This window comes from Elgaria multicarinata, chromosome 19 (assembly GCF_023053635.1).
Source record: "Elgaria multicarinata webbii isolate HBS135686 ecotype San Diego chromosome 19, rElgMul1.1.pri, whole genome shotgun sequence".
NCBI classification, from domain to species: Eukaryota; Metazoa; Chordata; class Lepidosauria; order Squamata; family Anguidae; genus Elgaria; species Elgaria multicarinata.
Genome location: NC_086189.1, coordinates 152,469 through 172,913, shown reverse-complemented (window position 1 = coordinate 172,913; position 20,445 = coordinate 152,469). Strand labels below are relative to the sequence as shown.

General features: G+C 50.1%; 1 protein-coding gene across 1 annotated transcript in view; it reads right to left on the bottom strand.

The window, feature by feature from the left end:
• LOC134411221 (maestro heat-like repeat family member 5) overlaps positions 1-20,445 on the bottom strand; it is an 89,382-nt gene that overhangs the window by 8,060 nt on the left and 60,877 nt on the right. Inside the window, exons 26-32 of the mRNA XM_063144938.1 lie at positions 17,625-17,747; positions 14,078-14,180; positions 8,649-8,723; positions 7,818-7,911; positions 3,480-3,532; positions 2,497-2,791; positions 417-475 (exon numbers count right to left, since the gene is read on the bottom strand). Coding sequence (XP_063001008.1) covers positions 417-475; positions 2,497-2,791; positions 3,480-3,532; positions 7,818-7,911; positions 8,649-8,723; positions 14,078-14,180; positions 17,625-17,747 — 802 coding nt within the window. The remainder of the gene's footprint in view (positions 1-416; positions 476-2,496; positions 2,792-3,479; positions 3,533-7,817; positions 7,912-8,648; positions 8,724-14,077; positions 14,181-17,624; positions 17,748-20,445) is intronic.

Here is a 20,445-nt window from a genome sequence, read left to right as displayed (position 1 = left end):
CCTATTTCTGGGGGGGGGGGGGCGGGGAGGATTCCCCAATCCGAAAACACCTTTTGAACCCTCCACATCTTTACAGGTGCTCCTTCAGCTCCGCTCCACCGCAAGGGGGGATCCTGGGACAGGTGCTTGAGGTTCCAGGTGCCGGGGCCTCTGCTCTGCTGCATCCAGCATTCAGGAGCTGCGCAGGTGTGTGCATGAGAGGGCTACCCTCTCCTCATGGTACCTTAAAGGCCTCCCCAGGACATGGCCTCCACTGTGGGAGAGGAGGTGTCCCCCCTCCCGACCATTTCTGCAATCAGAGCGACATCTCTGGTGACAGCAAGCCCTGGATGGATGGGCCGTGGGGAGGGGAAAGAGGGCTCCCCTCCCGGAGGGCAGGGGGCTCACAGTGGGAGGGGGCGCCCCGAACGTCTCACCTTCAGGGCAGCTGTCAGTCACTTGAGCATCCTTGTCTCCGGCTCCAGTCTCAATCAGCCTGCGGGAGCAGAAAGACATCCCTTCAGCCCCCTCCGCACTGATGCCTTGGTGGGGGGGGACGATCCGGCTGGCCTCCAGGCCAAGTAGCACCAGTGTTTTCTCTGGCTTCTCTTCGCATGCGCCTACCCCAGCCTGGCCTGGAGCTGCTGCTACTGCCTCGTGATCCCCCTGCTCTCCAGTTGAGCTGATGATGTGGATGATGGGTTAGGTTGTCCAACCGGACCTCACTCAGGTGAGACGACACCAGATATTCTTAAAAAGTTCTTTATTGTATCGATACAAGGCCAAGTTATACGTGCAAGAGCAAGAGCAAGTTACACTTGACCCAAGCAACTGACCAAAAACAAAAGGGATACATGAGAATATATATGTTCTCAAGACAAAGAGCAAGCCATAGAAGGGTATGCGAGCCATAGAAGGGTATACTACAGTCTTAGCATTCTCATATACTGATGCTGCTAATTTTCTCCACATCAGTCCCCCCTTTGGACCTAACCCAATGGGTGCAGGTCCACTAACTTAGGTTACTATGTCTACCCATTTTCGGAGGTCGGGCTTTGGCCCTTCATCTTCGTCGTGCTGTGGTACAGCCATATACATTTGCTGGCGGACTTCTTTTCACACAACGGAGCTTACTATTGCTGAGCAGCAAACTTGGAAACAGGGAATCAAGCAAGGGAGGCACAGCAGGACGATTAAAACAAATAATCCAGTTACAAAAGCCTGCTTTGACCAAGGCCCATTAGGCAAGCAACCTGTGAGCCAATTCCAGGCGTCCCAACCATGCCAGGTTTGAACAGGGACAGAGGTGGCATCTCTGATGTCCTTGGCCAGTTTTCGCAAGATATTTCCGTTGTCTGCTATTTGTAGACAGCAGTCCGTCCAGACAATAGCATCAGGAACATGGACATTATTGTCTTCAGGTTTTGACACCTCAACGTATTTTTCTTCTCCACAGAGGTGTAACCAATGGAAGAAGACCCAGATAGAAGCAAAGGCGAGTACCAATAGTCCGGTGAGAACCCACTCCCAAGCAGTGTCCATCTGTTTAGAAAGACGTAGTCCTGCGAAGAACTAGGGTAAGAGGTTTCTGTGGATGCGGGTGGCTTGTGTAAGAAACAGTACCCTCTTTTTCTGGCCTCTCTTCGTCCTGTGGGTCCATGGGGAGGCTGGCAGTGCTCCTGCGTGGGCTCACATTGGCTGTGTGTTAGGATTGCACCCGAGGAAGCCTCCTCAGATGAAGAGGAGGCAAACTTACAAGTAGTAGAGGGTGTCTCCTCCCCCACAGCCAGACCAGAGACCGGTGCACAGTTGGAAGGGAGTCGTGCAATGGAGGAGGATGCAGGCCCCGTGGAGGAGCCACGGGTCAGTCAGTCACTCCCTCTGCCTGCCTCTCCTGAGGCTGAGTCAGAGACGGAGGTGGTTCGACCACCCAGCCCCCGCGAAAGGAGACGTAGGAAAAGGGCAGAACAAAGGCAGGGGATCAGGCGAAGTACGCGCCTGCAGAACAGGCACGGAGAAAACGCTGAGCTGTAGTAAGGGGAATGAGGCACAGCTGGGAGCTGGGTGGGGTCATGCTGGCAGGGCTTGAAAAGGGGAAATCTGACCGCTGGTCCACTGTAGATTTCCCCTTTTCAAGCCCTGCCAGCATGACCCCACCCAGCTCCCAGCTGTGCCTCATTCCCCTTACTACAGCTCAGCGTTTTCTCCGTGCCTGTTCTGCAGGCGCATACTTCGCCTGATCCCCTGCCTTTGTTCTGCCCTTTTCCTACGTCTCCTTTCGCGGGGGCTGGGTGGTCGAACCACCTCCGTCTCTGACTCAGCCTCAGGAGAGGCAGGCAGAGGGAGTGACTGACTGACCCGTGGCTCCTCCACGGGGCCTGCATCCTCCTCCATTGCACGACTCCCTTCCAACTGTGCACCGGTCTCTGGTCTGGCTGTGGGGGAGGAGACACCCTCTACTACTTGTAAGTTTGCCTCCTCTTCATCTGAGGAGGCTTCCTCGGGTGCAATCCTAACACTGTGAGACCTTCAGGCGGCGGTGGTTGCTTGCTACAATGAGTGTAATGGACCCAGGAGTTGATGCCTTTGACCCGGACAGCGGTGCGAGTAGTCAGCAGAATGGTGAAGGGGCCTTTCCACTTCGGCTCGCCTGGTCTAGCTGGTATCTTACGGATCCAGACTGTGTCTCCTGGCCTCAGCGGGTGCACTGGGACGTCCAGAGGCAGCGGCTGGGCATCCTGGGCGTACACATGTAGGACCTGAAATTGTTTCTGCAACTGAATAATATAAAAGGTTACATCTTCGTCCCCCCCTAGCAATGGTGGAAAAAACAGCAATGGTGAATTAAAACAATATGTTGAATCAATAGCAACGATGGTGCTGGTGCTGCGGCCCCAGCCGTCTCACGGTCCCTGCTTCGGTAGACTAACGGGGAAGAGGGGAAGACAAAACGGTGCGCAGAGGAGGAGGCTGAGCAGGAGCGAATGGCCAAGACACGGGGTGGCGGTGAGAAGGGGAAGTACGGAAATCCCAGTTCCCAGTGGGTCTGCGTTAGGTGTGACTGAGTCAGGAACAACCTATTTCTGGGGGGGGGGGCGGGCGGGGAGGATTCCCCAATCCGAAAACACCTTTTGAACCCTCCACATCTTTACAGGTGCTCCTTCAGCTCCGCTCCACCGCAAGGGGGGATCCTGGGACAGGTGCTTGAGGTTCCAGGCGCCGGGGCCTCTGCTCTGCTGCATCCAGCATTCAGGAGCTGCGCAGGTGTGCGCATGAGAGGGGCCCCCCTCTCCTCATGGTACCTTAAAGGCCTCCCCAGGACATGGCCTCCACTGTGGGAGAAGAGGTGTCCCCCCTCCCTCGATGACAATTTCTGCAATCAGAGCGACATCTCTGGTGACAGCAAGCCCTGGATGGATGGGCCGTGGGGAGGGGAAAGAGGGCTCCCCTCCCGGAGGGCAGGGGGCTCACAGTGGGAGGGGGCGCCCCGAACGTCTCACCTTCAGGGCAGCTGTCAGTCACTTGAGCATCCTTGTCTCCGGCTTCAATCAGCCTGCGGGAGCAGAAAGACATCCCTTCAGCCCCCTCCGCACTGATGCCTTGGTGGGGGGGGGGGGGACGATCCGGCTGGCCTCCAGGCCAAGCAGCACCAGTGTTTTCTCCGGCTTCTCTTCGCAGGCGCCTACCCCAGCCCGGCCTGGAGCTGCTGCTACTGCCTCGTGATCCCCCTGTTCTCCAGTTGAGCTGAGACCGGCCACCTTCCCACCTCGCCTTGCCCTGGGCCCTCCAGCTTTGGGGCCAGGGTCTGCCAGGCTCAGGCCTCCTGGGTCATCATCGCACGTACACCCCTGCGGGTTCATGAGGGTACCCCGCATTTCTTCTTCGTGGTCTCTGTGCATCACACTGATGCGCTCTGCGCCTGCGCGGAGACTGAATCGGGAAACTTCTATAGCCTAGAGTTTTGGCGGGAACCCCTTCCCCTCCTATATATATATGCTGAGGTTCCCGCCCTAATCCCTCAATTCTTCGTTGACCGCCATTGTGGTAGACTCAACTTAGGGACTTCCCTGCTTTGCAGCGCTTAGAGTTTGTAAAAAGAAAATAATATATATCTTCGTTATTGTTTTTTTCCTCTCTACTGTCTATCAGCTTATACTTCTTTTTTCTATTTGCATCCTTATTTTTCTTCGCGTATTTTTATTGTTGCGATCCTTGATCGCTTGGCCTTAGCGCATGGCTGTTAAGGCCCCGTTCCGAAAGTGTGTCCGCTGCGGGAGCAAATTGCCCCCGTCCGACGGACACTCTTTATGTGTCTTGTGCCTTGGTGAAGGACATATAGTACAAACCTGCCACCATTGTATGGCCTTCACCAGGCAGACTAGAAAACACCGCGCAGATCGGCTACGCTCCTTACTGTGGGATAAAGCCCTCTGAGCCGTCGAGACACACCCAAAGAAATCAAACACTACCAGGGAGACGCCCAGAATGGCGGAAGCAAACGCACAGCATGGCCTTAGAATTGTCCAGGTCTCGCCGACCCGTTCAGCCTCCGGCCCTATTCTTCTCCATGATCCACCTACTCCGGCTCAGCCAACCAACGCCCCTGGTATCGACAACAATACCAGCCAGCCAACAGATTCCGCTCGGATCGTAATTTCAGACAACAGTCATCATCATCGCAGCAAGGGAAAAGAACAAACTACGGATCTAGTAAGCTCCCCACTTACTGCAAAAGACCAGACTTCCCAAAGAAGCAGCGCCTTTGACTCTCCCCACGACTTGCAAAGCGAACAACCTGTCTTCTTCGATGGCCACCTCTCAAAATTTCATCATGCATGGGACTCCATCACCACAGACAAGTGGGTGCTCAGCATTATACAACAGGGTTACCGCATAGAATTCGACAAACCCCCTCCTTTCTCAGGGATAAAGATCACGAGACCATCACCAGCACTTTCACAAGAGGTGGATACCCTACTAAGAAAAGGTGCTATTCGAGCCCTATACCATCACGAACGGGACAAAGGATTCTACTCGAGATATTTCACTGTTCCAAAGAAAGATGGAGGCCTTAGACCCATCTTAGACCTCAGAGAGGTCAACAGATTCATTACACCCCGAAAATTCAGAATGGTAACCCTCACAACGATCGCCCCACTACTGTCCAAACGAGACTGGTTCGTCACTATAGACCTACGAGATGCGTACTTCCACATCTCTATACAAGAGGACAGTCAGCAATATCTTCGCTTTGCAATAGGGGAAGAAGCTTTCCAATTCCTAGTCTTGCCCTTTAGTCTCGCTACCGCACCGAGGGTATTCACAAAATGTATGGCAGTGGTATGTGCCCATCTGAGAACACAAGGAATATAAGTCTATCCATATATAGACGATTGGCTCGTGGTATCAAAAACATATCGCCAACTCAAAGAGCACCTCAACCTCACTCTCCAGCTTCTAAGGGACCTCGGCCTCTGTGTCAATACAGAAAAATCCGTTCTCCACCCCAGTCACATTATCCGTTTTATCGGAGTAGACATCGATTCCAACGTGGGCCGGGTTTTTCTCCCCAATCACAGAGCTCAAAGCCTTTCTACTCTAGCCAAGAAGCATCGAGTACAACGCAAAACAACCGCACACAACATCCAAAAAATGTTAGGAGACATGGCAGCAACAACCTCAGTCATACAGTTCGCAAGACTTCACATGAGGCACCTGCAGAACTGGTTTCTGAACGTCTACGACACCCACTCCAACAACCAACACATCAAACTCCAGATACCTCCACACATAAAACACTCATTGAGGTGGTGGGAACACCACAACAATCTAACGCACGGAATCACGTTTCGCAAACCGAATTCAACCATAACAGTAATAACAGACGCATCACTACTAGGTTGGGGGGCACACTGTGGATCCCTCAAGATCCAAGCCCACTGGTCCCGAACGGAGGCGACGAACCACATCAACTACCTGGAGCTCCTGGCGGTACAGAGGGCATTAAAATCCTTCATCACCGTCCTGCGGAACCGATACATCACAGTGGCGTCAGACAATACCACAGTCGTCTTCTATCTAAACAAGCAGGGAGGGACTCGATCCAGCCGCCTCCTGCACCTAACCATAAAAATCTGGCACTGGTGTATAACCAACCGCATACACTTAACAGCAGTGTATATAGCCAGTCAGGACAATACCATTGCAGACCACCTCAGTCGCTCCATCAAGACAACCCACGAGTGGAGCCTTCACCACGACATCATAGCGAAGATATTTGCTCACTGGGGAACATCGACAATCGACCTCTTTGCGACAAATTACAACGCGGTATGTCGATCTTTTTACAGCCGTGCAGGGATCAGCCGGGGATCTCTAGGAGATGCCTTCAGCATATCATGGAAGGGAACCCTGTTCTATCTGTTCCCTCCTTTTCCACTGATGACCAACGTTCTCATGAAAATAGAGGAGGACAACACAGACTGTATCCTGGTAGCACCCTGGTGGCCACGCCAACCTTGGTTCACAAAGCTACCTCTCCTATCAGAGAACACATTCTATCAACTCCCCCAGCAACCAGACCTTCTGACGATACATCAGGGGAGGGTCAGACATCCAAACCCCAACACATTGGGACTAACAGCATGGAGGATAATGCCGTAGTCCAAGACTTATTACCTGACCCGATACAACGGATCATTACAGAATCTAGAAAGCCTTCAACTCGTCGCTCCTATCTGGCTAAGTGGAAACGTTTCTCCACATTTGCCAAACAAGCTGGCTTCGACCCATTAATCTGTTCCTTCCTTCCATAAGGACAAGGTAGTATTACATCCTGATGTAGCCTTTCTCCCTAAGGTGGTGTCAGACTTCCATTTGGGACAGGACATTGTCCTACCCTCTTTCTTCCAGTCTCCATCAACCCAACTAGAACGCACCTTGCATTCCCTAGATGTCCGTAGAGCTCTCGCTTTTTATAAAGCAAGAACGGAGTCATTCCGGAAATCTCCCAGACTGTTCATAGCAGACACAGGTAAATCAAAGGGATTACCTGTCACTTCTCAAAGACTGGCAGCCTGGGTTGTACAGGCTATCAAGCTCGGAAATCTGCCAATGCCATCACAAGTCAACGCCCACTCTACCAGAGCGGTGGCGACCTCAGTGGCTTTTGGAAAAGGCGTCTCTCTGCCCATACTGTGTAGGACAGCTACTTGGGCGGAACCCTCCACCTTCTCATAAGACACTGCCGACTCGACGTACGTGCTAGAGAGGATTGCACTTTTGGACGAGCGGTACTGTCAGAAATTCTTCACTAAAGACACCATCCCACCTCCAAGGCATGTTAGCTCGCTAATCGCCCATCCGTGTGATGCACTGAGACCACGAAGAAGAACGTCAGGTTGCTTACCTGTAACTGGAGTTCTTCGAGTGGTCATCTGCGCATTCACATAACCCACCCACCAACCCCTCTTGGTGTATAGATATGTGTTTATAGGTATTGGAGAAAGTTTTTCTAATATGTACTTTCATAGTACTATCATCTCTCGGTAAAGAAGGCCACAATGTCGGTCTCCGAGAAACTGAGGGATTAGGGCGGGAACCTCAGCATATATATATATATAGGAGGGGGAGGGGTTCCCGCCAAAACTCTAGGCTATAGAAGTTTCCCGATTCAGTCTCCGCGCAGGCGCAGAGCCCATCAGTGTGAATGCACAGATGACCACTCGAAGAACTCCAGTTACAGGTAAGCAACCTGACTTTCCTCGCCAGCTTTTCTGGCCTCGACTAAGGCACTGCCTGGGCCCTCAGGCCCCGCAACGTGCGGCTTCGGTGCTCACCTCCGTTTCACGGACAGCTTCTGCAAAGCCACGCGGTAGGTTTTGGCGAAGTGCACCCTGCTGGGATCTGGGCCTGATTTCATCTTCTGGAAAACTAGGGGAAAGCAGTGGGTCAGGTCACACCGGAGGATTCTCTTGGAGCCTGGAAGCCCTGATCAGCCCAATCCCACGGCTGTTTCCCTTTCCCAGGACAGCTACACCAGTCCATCGGGCTTGCGTGAAGCGGCTGTGGGGCTTGTGAGCCAGCCCCCACCCCCTGCAGTTGCCTGAGTCCACCTCTGTCCCAGGGGCCTTCGTGCAGAGACCCCTGGATCTAGGCCAATGGTGTGTCTGCCCATCCTGGCTGCTCGTGAGGCCAGATGGTCTTGTGGCTCTCCTGTGCCCACCCCCCAACCCACCATTTGCAGGCAGGCTTGGAAATGATCCTGGCTTTGGGGGACAGGGGCCACATCTTGGCCTTCTTGGCCTAACTCCAGTGCTCAGCTTCCTTCCCTCAGAGGAGACCCACCTGATTAAGGAGGGCCCTCGATCCAAGGGGGCCATGAGAGGCTGCAGCAGCTTGAAATACTCTGCTACCTTTGGTGCCTCGTTTAGACATTTTCCTTCCAGCAGCAAAAAGTCTACGTCCAGCTCTCCCGAACAACTCTCTCAGGTTCACACATGGCAGAGCCAGCACCCTACTGGGGTGCCTTTGTGAGAGTTTCTCCTTTCTCACCCCACAGCCCTCAATGGGCAAAAGTGGCGGGCCCCCTCAGGCAGGCAGGCAGGCAGGCAGGCAACGTGGCATCCCTGCTGGCCACGCCGTTCAAAGGAAGGTGGTTGACCCCTTACCTTTCTTCAGGTACAAAATGTCCTCCTGTTCAAGGTGTTCTGATAGCTCAGAGCTGTAATAGTTGAACGTCTCACCTATACAGGGATGAACCGCTTGAGTAGCATTACAGACTCAAATAATCTGGCAAACAGACAGATTCCCCACCCACCCCCAATCCCACAACACACACACACAACTTAAGGCAGTGTTTCAAGGGCACAGGTGCCTTTTATGCATTTACCAAATAAACACTGCAACGATGCACATGTGAATGATGCACTTTACAAGGCACTGGTGGGGTGGGGGAGGGAGGCAAGTGGGGAGCAAGTCGGGGCCGGGGCCAGAACACCTGTGTCTCACACAGCATGAATGCAACGCGCCCTTGTATTTCGTAGGAGTGGTGCTCCTCATGATCTGCACAGGCTGACTAAGTGATCAGTGACAGCCGTGACTAGTTGCGTGTACATGTTATGAGGGCACTGTGAGCAACAGGATGCAGGCTTGGCATTGTAAGGAGGTTGCCACCAGTGGGTAGGTTGGGTGGTGGGAGCAGAGATCCCTTGGGCAGGGAGCCTTTCGTCCACGTCTTACTGTTGTCAATACTAGACCACACTGAGAATAGTAGGACCAAGCTTGAAAGTAAGGGTGAGGTCCTTGACCCTGTGCAAGTTATAAAGGTCAAAGGCCCCCCAGAGAGACCCAGGGAGAATGAGATGCCCACCAGACACCATGACCCACGCTCTGTGCCCCACGCTTGCCAGGAGGGCAACTGTAAGAGCTCAAGGAGGACCGCTTTGTTGGCTGAGAGGAACAGTTCAAGCTGCATGTTTGCAGCTTGAAGAGGAGAAGCAACTTAGCTCTCTGAGAAGCCATTGAGCAACATTGACTAACTGCGATTGGTCTGTTTGAATTGCAGCTTCTGTTCCTCCCCTTTTCAGGTACTTCAAGCCTCCAGTCTGCTGGAGGCGCGAGCCGAAGGAGGAGAGCACAAGGGCTCTCGGCCTGTGGCTCTCGGCCGTGGGCGCGAAGCCGGTCAAGCGGATCTTCTACTCCGGAGGAAAAACCCCAGCCACGGTCCGGTCGCTGCCACTTTCTGATTCAGGTCACGATCTTCTCATTGTCTCCTCTCAGTTCTTTTCTCCTCATATCTGTTCCTTATGGCTCGTTCCAATCTCGTCTCTCCCAACTTAGTTCCTATTCGGTGTCTCCCCTCTTCTCAGCTGCCTTTTTCATGTTCCTTATGGAACTGTCGCTCTGTTGCTTCTAAGGCCCCTGTCATCCAGGACTTGTTTATCTCTAGGTCTCTCCACCTCCTTGCTCTTACTGAGACCTGGCTTCCTGCCCATGATACTGCCATCTCTGCTGCCCTCTCTCTTGGAGGACTCTCTTTCTCTCACACTAGTCGCCCAGAGGGTCGGGGTGGTGGTGTGGGTCTTTTATTATCTAGTTTGTGCCAGTTCCAGCCTCTTTCCATTCCACCTTCACATTGCTTCTCCTCCTTTGAGGTACATGTGGTGAGGCTCTTCGCTCCACTGCGACTGCGGATTGCAGTTCTGTACCGCCCCCCAGGCTCATCCTCAAAATTTATCTCTGATTTTGATTCGTGGCTGTCCTTTTTCCTCTCTGATAACTGTCCTACTCTTATTTTGGGTGATTTCAATATTCATGTGGATGACCCTCAAGATGCTGCAGCTCTACGATTTCGCTCATTATCTTCCTCTTATGATCTTAAGCTTTGGTCTGATGCACCCACACATTCCCTTGGACACTGTCTGGATCTTGTTCTCACTCGGAATTGCTCTGTGTTGGACTTTTCTACTGCTCACTTTCCGTTGTCAGATCATCACCTAGTTTCTTTCAATATTACTCATAATCCTCCTCCTTCACGTCCCGCTTCTCGCTCTTGTCGTGACTTGCAATCTATCAATTATGAGGCTTTTCCCCAGTCTCTAGCCTCCTCCCTTCCTTCTGTCTGTTCGGCTGTCTCCTTGGACTCAGCTGTCTCCTTCTTTAATTCCTCCTTATCTTCAACTCTTGATAATCTTGCTCCATCTACAACTCGGATAGTTCGCCCTTCTCAACCCCAACCGTGGCTCACCTCTTCCCTCCGCTACCTTCGCTCTTGTTCCCGGGCAGCTGAACGCCTTTGGCGTAAGACCAGGGACCGGGCAGACTTTGTCCATTACAAATTTGTACTCTCCTCTTTCTCTTCTGCCATCTCACTGGCCAAACAGCAGTACTACTCAACGCTGATCCAGTCAAATGCTAGGCATCCTCAGCGGCTCTTTGCGTCCTTCAATTCTCTTCTGAAGCCTAATCCGCCATCTCTCCCCACTTCTCTGTCTGCTAATAACTTTGCCTCTTTTTTCAATGCTAAAATCCAAACTATCCGCTCTGATCTGGCCAGCTCTGCTCCTCTTCCAGTTCCTGTTCCTCATCTGTCAGCTCCTCCTGCAAATTTCTCTGCGTTTCCTTCGGTCTCTGCGGATGAACTGTCTACAATACTGCGCTCTTCGAAGCCTTCCACTTGTTCTCGTGATCCGATTCCTTCTCGCGTCTTTATTAATCTTATTCCTGCTATCCTCCCTTCCTTGCTACATATTATTAATCTTTCTCTGTCCTCTGGTTCATTTCCTTCTGCTTTTAAACATGCTACAGTCTCTCCCATTCTCAAGAAACCTACTCTTGATAGGCTCTCTCTGTCTAACTACCGACCTGTCTCTTGGTTGCCGTTTGTTTCAAAGATCCTGGAGCGTGCGGTCTACTCTCGCTGTCTTGACTTTCTTTCTAGTAACTCTGCTTTGGATCCATTTCAATCTGGATTCCGTCCTCTGCATTCCACCGAAACAGCCCTTACTAAGATCACCAATGATCTCCTTACTGCCAAATCTAAAGGCCATTATTCCGTTCTTATTCTCCTTGATCTAACTGCAGCCTTTGACACGGTTGATCATGATCTTCTCTTAGATTCCCTTCATGACCTTGGATTTTGTGGCTCTGTCTATAACTGGTTTGCCTCCTATCTAGCAGGTCGCTCTTTCAGCGTGTTGACTAATGGCAGCTCATCTTCCTCCTTTCCCCTTTCAGTAGGGGTTCCGCAAGGCTCAGTGCTTGGACCGTTGTTGTTTTCCTTATACATGTTGCCCTTGGGCACGCTTATTCAATCTCATGGCCTCCAATATCATCTGTACGCCGATGATACACAACTATATCTGTCATCTCCGGAACTTTCTCCTGATGTTCACGATCGTATCTCGGCATGTCTTTCAGATATCTCAGCTTGGCTGCTTCATCGCCGCTTGAAACTTAACATGGCAAAGACTGAATTGCTTGTTTTTCCTCCTAAACCTTCTCCTCATCTCTCATTCTCTCTTACTGTCAATGATGTTACGCTTACTCCGGTCAAGGAAGCTCGTAGCCTTGGCTTTATATTCGACTCCTCGCTCTCCTTTATTCCTCATATTAAGACAGAAGCTAAATCTTGTCGATTTTTCCTGTATAATATTGCCAGGATTCTATCATTTTTGTCTGTCTCTTCTGCCAAAACGCTTGTTCATGCACTGGTTATTTCACGGTTGGACTACTGCAACCTTCTTCTCTCTGGCCTTCCTTCTTCTCACATCAGTCCGTTGGTTTCTGTTCACCACTCTGCCGCAAAGATCATCTTCTTGGCTCGCCGCTCCGACCATGTTACTCCGCTTTTGAAATCTCTTCATTGGCTTCCAATTCACTTCAGAATCCAATATAAACTTCTCCTGTTGACCTTCAAAGCTTTTCACAGTCTAGCTCCTTCCTATCTCTCCTCTCTCATCTCATACTATTGCCCCGCTCGTGCTCTTCGCTCCTCTGATGCCATGTTTCTCGCCTGCCCAAGGGCCTCTACTTCCCTTGCTCGGCTTCGTCCATTCTCTTCTGCTGCCCCTTACACCTGGAACGCTATTCCAGAACATTTGAGAACTACAAGTTCAACCGCAGCTTTTAAAGCTCAACTAAAAACTTTTCTTTTTCCTAAAGCTTTTAAAACTTGATGTTGTGCAGACTTCTACTGTTACTTTCTACTGTTAGTTTTACCCTACCCTGTGCCTGCTTACCCTACCCTGTACCTGTTGGCATTCTCTTCCCCTCCTTATTGTTTTACTATGATTTTATTAGATTGTAAGCCTATGCGACAGGGTCTTGCTATTTACTGTTTTACTCTGTACAGCACCATGTACACTGATGGTGCTATATAAATAATAATAATAATAATAATAATAATAATAATAATAATATTACTAAAGAATGTGCCAGCCACGATTTCTATTAGGTTTCTAATTGTCCACATTGCATTGTACGCAATAATGTGGTTTGCTTGTTTCATCATCGCAAAGATCCTTGATACCATTTGAGCGGTAAATGCATATTTTGTAGTACCACTTTGTGTTACTTGGCTTGAGAGACATTTCAGGGACCACAACGCCCATATAAATTAATTCCGGAAGCCCAAAACACTCAGCTGGATTCACACATCTATCACTGAGCAGGGTCTTGTCCTTTAAGGCCATTGTGTTCTCTCTCTTGATGTGGGGGTGGGGTGGGGGTCTTCACAGTGCTGCTTTGGCCCTGCTCTGCCACTCAACCCTGTGGTTTCGCTGCTGCAGGGTGGCGGCATGTAATGCAGGTTGCTTGAGGGGGGGGTCCGGTGGTCATCTGGGTACAGGAACCCCCGCTCCCCCCTCCCCGCGCTGTCTTTGGCTTCCAGCGAGCAATCAGCTGTCACCCCAGACGGCTCCTGGGTCCCTGCCGGAGCGAGGTCACACAGTGGAAGGGCCGTGGTGACCTCGCTCTGAAGAAAAAAGCCGGGGTGAGTCCCTAACTTTGCTACTGAGCATTTGCGTCTATTTGCCCCGCAGTGGCTGAGAACTGGCGGCTGCGTCATATGACTGACGCAGCACCAATTCACCAACTCTGCTTCTTAATGGCTGCCCACGTGATCCTGCTCTCCAGCTGAACAGAAGCGGGGTGGGTGGGGGGTGGGATAGCACCAGGGGGAAATGGGCAAGCTCCACAATTCAGATTCGGACGTTGACATTTCACTCCAACATGAAACATCTCCACTTTGAAATTTGACATCAAAATAGAAATATTTTCGATTTCCAGCACTTATTCGAGGGGCTGTTTCCAGATTAATCAAATTAATCATTGAGTGTGATACAAAACTTAATAAATCATACTGGGGGAAAACCTGCCAACAGCTGCCTCAAAGTCCTGTCGAATAGCAAAGGTTTGCTGCCTATTCATGCATCCAAAAAATATGTAGCGAATATTCAGTATTTGAATGGAGGCTGTAGGGTGGGGTGGGGCTTTCCTAGTGTCAGCCCTGTCGCCCGAGGAGACCCCCCTCCCACACACAAGCGACATCCCAGAGGCCATTCTGCAGAAGGGGCAGAGGGCATTTCCCTTGGCTTACCTGTGAACCGTGCAGCCGTGTGACTTATCTCTATCTGCGGGTGATGGAGGTATCCCAAGGCCTGGGATAGGAAGAGGTGGATGTTGTCATGGCTGTTCCTCATCTGCAGAGAAAGAAAAGGCAGGCGTATGTTTCCAATGGAAGTTTGATGCCTTGGCCATTTGGGAACAGTTCCTTCTTACAGATGGGGAGATAACTTCTTCTGCATGGCTGGACTGACCTGAGCATCAAGCCAGTCACCCCAATGGAAGCCGAAAGGGGGTTGCGGACACAAGACCGGTGTGCAACTGCCCTGGCGGCGCCCAGCAACGAGGAACTCCACCGGGAGTTACGGGGGCTCAGGAACGTGGACGTCTCAATTTCTCAAGGGGGGGGGCGCATGGGGCTAGACTTGTAAAGGGGGGGGCTACGCCTATTTGTTTACATTTATTTACATATTTCTATTTCTGGAAACCATCCTTCAATCAACAATGGATCCCAGAGTGTTTAAAGCCACATATTGAAATAACAAATACTCAACAAAATACTACATTTTAATTATATTATGGTAGTTTACACACTACCCCACCATCCATTGTCCTAAACCATATACCAGTGTTCTTCAAACGTTTTTCCCCATGACCCAATGCAAGAATATCAGATGCCATCAAGACCCTCTTCCTGTGCTTTTTGTTCATTCGTTCAGTCGCTTCCGACTCTTCGTGACTTCATGGACCAGCCCACGCCAGAGCTTTCTGTCAGCCGTCGCCACCCCCAGCTCCCCCAAGGTCAAGTCTGTCACCTCCAGAATATCATCCCTCCATCTTGCCCTTGGTCGGCCCCTCTTCCTTTTGCCTTCCACTTTCCCTAGCATCAGCTTCTTCTCCAGGGTATCCTGTCTTCTCATTATGTGGCCAAAGTACTTCAGTTTTGCCTTTAATACCATTCCCTCAAGTGAGCAGTCTGGCTTTATTTCCTGGAGTATGGACTGGTATCTTCCTCCGCTCAACTTTCCTTATGGTCCAGCTCTCGCAGCCATAGGTTACTACGGGGAATGCCATTGCTTTAACTATGCGGACCTTTGTTGTCAGTGTGGTGTCTCTGCTCTTAACTATTTTAACAATATTTGCCATTGCTCTCCTCCCAAGAAATCTTCTGATTTCCTGGCTGCAGTCAGCGTCTGCAGTAATCTTTGCACCCAGAAACACAAAGTCTGTCACTGCCTCCACGTTTTCTCCCTCTATTTGCCAGTTATCAATCAAGCTGGTTGCCATAATCTTGGTTTTTTTGAGGTTTAACTGCAACCTGTGCTTAGTAGACTGAAAATGACTGACATGTAATATGCTTTTGACTCATTAGTCAAGACGTACTGTGTTGATTTAAAGAGATTCTTTATAATTAAGTAAGTCCCAGTGAGCAATCTGGAAATCACTTCTAAGTAAACATGCACAAGTTTAGGTAGCTAAAATTGTTTAATAGTAGCTGGATCGGGCCATTATGTGTATATTATTATTAGCTCCATCAATAAACATGGTGCTGTACATTATATATATATATATCAGACATATTTAAAAGGCAAACACACACACACCCTGTAATTCCTAAATGGGCAACCTTTTATCCCATAAGGCCTGAGGGAGAGAAGAGGAAATGAATCTGGGGAAAGCTGAACCTGACACAAAAGGAGCGCGGCTTTTGTCTTGCAAAGAGATCTGTTGAGCAGCTGAGGAGCAAGCAGGGGTTGCTTAGAGGCCATTTAGACTGACTTCCAAACACACAGCAATACAGACAACTGGAGACTGGCAGGAATCTGCCAGCTAGGCTTTGAGCTTACCTATGCTACCTGATTGGGCATTGCTCCCCCCCTCCCCCGGGAAATCCTGGTGGGAGCTTGAGGTTGCAAACAAAAAAACCTGTCCTTGGGATAGAAATATTTAGTTATTGGCAATAACAAACTGTAATATCTATTCTGTGGTACTGACAAGGCAAAACGTCTAGGAATATTTTGTGTACTATTCTGGAATTTCTTATTGTACTTTTGTTGACAGCAAATGTGAATGTAAGAACAGTTGAGACTTACATAGTTTTGTTAAAGGAATGCAATTTAATTTTCGAGTGTTGTTCCTGTTTCGATTTTAACTTGTATATTTTAAAAATTGTTATAGCTCCTGACGAAGGACAACTAGTCCGAAACATGAAGCAGAACACATTTGGATATTAACCAATAAAACAACTTTTATATGATTTCTGAAGCACCAGAGCTTGTCTCTTTTCAGTGCTTTCGTTACATGGTGCTATTTTCCCCTGCATAGTCACACTTGAATTCCCAATGCCAGCAGATCGACGGCGCTTCCATGGGCCCATGACGGAGTCACAGCCAGGGTCTGTTCATCCATCCATCCGGAGGCCTGTGAGTGACGGGGACGCCTGCATTGGTTGAACCTGCTTTGGTTCTCGTGTGCTGCTGCTGCCGCTGCTTCCATTGAAGGGCAGGGATGGGGCAGGCAGCCCTTTTGAGGTTGAGGGCCATGTTCCCTGGCAGACATGTTGCTGCTGCTGCTGCTGCTGCTGCTGCTGCTGCTCAGGGCCAGAGCTGAAGGGGAGGGGATCAACCCATCCCCTCTCTGACCTTCCCTCTCCCCCTCCCTTCTGTGGACTGCCAGGGAAGGGTCAGGCTGCTGCTGCCAGAGGCCTGATTGCAGGCTGAGGTCCAGCGGTTGCCCTCCCCTGTGGCAGGGGATTTAAAAGAGGGGATGGACAGAGGCCGCCCCTTCTAACAAGCATCTCTTAGTCTGAGTCACGATCCAGTGGAGCGCAAGGCACGCCCGTGTCCTTGTTCACGAGCTGGGGCTGCGTGGGGGCACTGCATCCTTTCATGCCAGCCTCATGGGCAAGGGAAAAGAAGGGGGGCCCATGGGACTGGATTCCCTCCTCTCACACCCCAAACTGTGAGGGTTGGTGGCACTACTGGCCATAGCTGTCAACCTGGTCCATTGAGCCAACAGAAACCCCCAGGCAGCCCCCTTTGGGCCACGGACTTCCTTCAGGACACTCATTGTGGGCTACTCATGGTTTGCCCATCATTGGCGTGAGTGCCATTAATTTATGGAACCCACTGTCAAATGAGGCATTGGTGGCTCTTAGGTTGGATGGCTTTAAAGTATGTGTGTGGGGGGAGGTTCTAGAAATTGGAGGAGGGCCAGGCCCATTGGCAGCTATGAGTCACGATGGCTCATTGGGGCCTGCAGGTCCAGAGGGAGTCTGCTACCGGATGCAAAGGGTACGGGCGGGACCAGAGCAGGGAAGATGGGCCCTTTCCCCTTCCCACTGGGCCACCCCAGTGGACTAGACAGACCCCTTCCTTTGGTCTGATCCCCCTCCAGTGGGTTCATGAAAAACACTGTGACAGTGCTGAGCCAGGTGAGCAGTGCTCTATAATCCGATTCACATTTTTGATATTCATAAATGTGCCGTTTGCTGGCTATTAATAAGTGGCCACGTGACCTTATCTATATGGATAATTTGGTATCTTTAAAAACCCGGCCTGCCGGCCCACGCAATCACTGACCAGGTATTTCCAGACTTTCACCAAGCAGCTCCGGTGGTCGTCCCAGGCCAGGCTGCAGAACATCAGCTTCAGGTGACCCCATCCAAGGAAGACGCCACAATGCAAAAGGGCCAGTTTGCATCTCTGCAAGCAAAGGGGAAGCTGGGTCACCGCGTGAGATGCACAAGGACGGCAGCTGCGTCAAGGGGGCAACCCCCAGCCCCGTCTCGGCGACCCTTTGGACCTCACCACCTTCCCGAGTTTGTGTATTAAAAAGGGTTGTCGGAGCCTTGCTGGACTGTCCCTCTCCGGCAGTGGGGCTGGGCCATCCTGTGGGGCAGTGTGTGTCTTCCCAGCCTTTCCTTCGCTCCCCTTAAATACCAGGGCGCTCTTCATCATCTGTCAAGTATGCTGTAGGGTGGATCCCTGCATTGAGCAGGCGGTTGGACTCGATGGCCTTATAGGCCTCTTCTAACTCTACTATAGTATGATATGATTCTATGATACCACTGTGTTAGGGCCTAGTAGCCTGACTCAGTCCTGAGGTGCTCCACAAGAGCCCTGTATTGACTCTTCCTCTGGTCCTCCTCCAGGTGCCTACTCTGAGGGAAGCTTGGAGGCTGGCAACAAGGGAGAGGGCCTTTTCAGTGGTGGCCCCCCCAATTATGGAACATTCTCCCTGATGAGGCTCTCCTGGCATCAACATTGTTAGCTTTTTGGCAAGACTTTTCTCTTCTCCCAGACATATGTTGAGTTTTTTTAGCTGACCCCAGAATAGTTGTTCTAAATAGATACTGTCTGTCCTAGGGTGACCATATTTTGGAAACCAAAAAGGAGGACAAAATGGCCGCCCTCAGGAGGCGTGGCCACCCCAACATGCCCACCCCAAGGCGGAGCCAACTCAACATGTCCAGCCCCCAAGGGGGCGTGGCCTCGGTCACGTTTATTTATTTATTACATTTTTATACTGCCCAAAACCGAAGCTCTCTGGGTGGTTCACAAAAAGTAAATGATACCAACCAATGAGTGCCAAAGGCACACAACTACTATAATAATAAGCTAAACACTAAAAAAAGAATTAACACTTATATAAAACCATTTCTTTATTTTTATAACAATAAATTTATTTTATTTTATTCCTTTTGTGAACCGCCCAGAGAGCTTCGGCTATTGGGCGGTATAAAAATGTAATAAATAAATAAATAAATAAATAAATAACATAATAAACAACTACAACCAGTAATCATCACCAGCAAGAGAAGGAGCAGTATTAACAAATGAAGCAGAAAATTCATATTAACAAATGAAGCAGAAAAATCTAGTACAATAAAACTGGGCTGAAAACAACAGAACGAAATTTAATAGGGATAAATGCCAAGTTCTACATTTAGGGAATAGAAACCAAATGCACAGTTACAAGATGGGGGACACTTGGCTCAGCAATACTACAAACGAGAAAGATCTTGGAATTGTTGTAGATCACAAGCTGAATATGAGCCAACAGTGCGATAGGGCTGCAAGAAAGGCAAATGCTATTTTGGGCTGCATTAATAGAAGTATAGCTTCCAAATCACATGAGGTACTGGTTCCTCTCTATTCGGCCCTGGTTAGGCCTCATCTAGAGTATTGCGTCCAGTTCTGGGCTCCACAATTCAAGAAGGACGCAGACAAGCTGGAGCGTGTTCAGAAGAGGGCAACCAGGAGGATCAGAGGTCTAGAAACAAAGCCCTATGAAGAGAGACTGAAAGAACTGGGCATGTTTAGCCTGGAGAAGAGAAGATGGAGGGGAGACATGATAGCACTCTTCAAATACTTAAAAGGAGGAGGGCTAGGATCTCTTCTCGATCCTCCCAGAGTGCAGGACACGGAATAACGGGCTCAAGTTAAAGGAAGCCACATTCCGGCTCGACAGCAGGAAAAAACGTCCTGACAGTTAGACTAGTGCGACGCTACCTAGGGAGGTTGTGGGCTGTCCCACACTAGAGGCATTCAAGAGGCAGCTGGACAACCATCTGTCAGGGATGCTTTAGGGTGGATTCCTGCATTGAGCAGGGGGTTGGACTCGATGGCCTTCTAGGCCCCTTCCAACTCTGCTATTCTATGATTCTGTGATTCAGAAAGAGCATAAACTACTATTAGCCTTGTTACAAGGTAGCTTCTGTGAGCAGTACTGACTCCATTTTGAAGTGACCCCAAACTCCACCTATAGACTGCGAGCAGTAACCATTTCCTGATAGAGTCTTCAAATGCCTTCCCCAAAGACAAAGCTGGGGGGAAACCAAGCAGAATATGACTGCTGGATGGCAAGAGTTTTACCTGGTCATACACATGCTAATGTAGCCCTGTTGCTGAACTCTAGGCTGCATCAAGTACAGCCATCATCCCAAATCACCCTCTTTTTTTCCCATAGCAAGTAGATCTTTAAACAAGATAATACCAAGACCCCCTAAAGGGGGAGGGGAAACAGGCTAGCTTCTTCTTTTTGAGTTTACTAAAGATTTCAGTTTGGGAGAGCGAGCTGCCATGCTTTCCCTCGCTAATTCCTTTCCTCTTCACCGAAGAGTTGCAATGCTCCACAGTTCTGCTCTACAAGAAAGGGCTGCAGCCCAAGGAGAGGTATATTATTATTATTATTATTATTAGATTCCCTCTACTCTTTCCCCTGCTGTCTCTGTGTGTATGCTCTTAAGTCTCAAAAGGTCTATTTTTCAATCTTGAAACTGCTTCTAAGCCTTTCCCCAAAACTAGCTTGTGCCTTTGTATTTGTTTCAACCTCAATAAATGTGCCATTGTGGCGTTATCCCCTTCAGTGCTGTAAGTTTCTTGAGTTAGAATCGCCTTA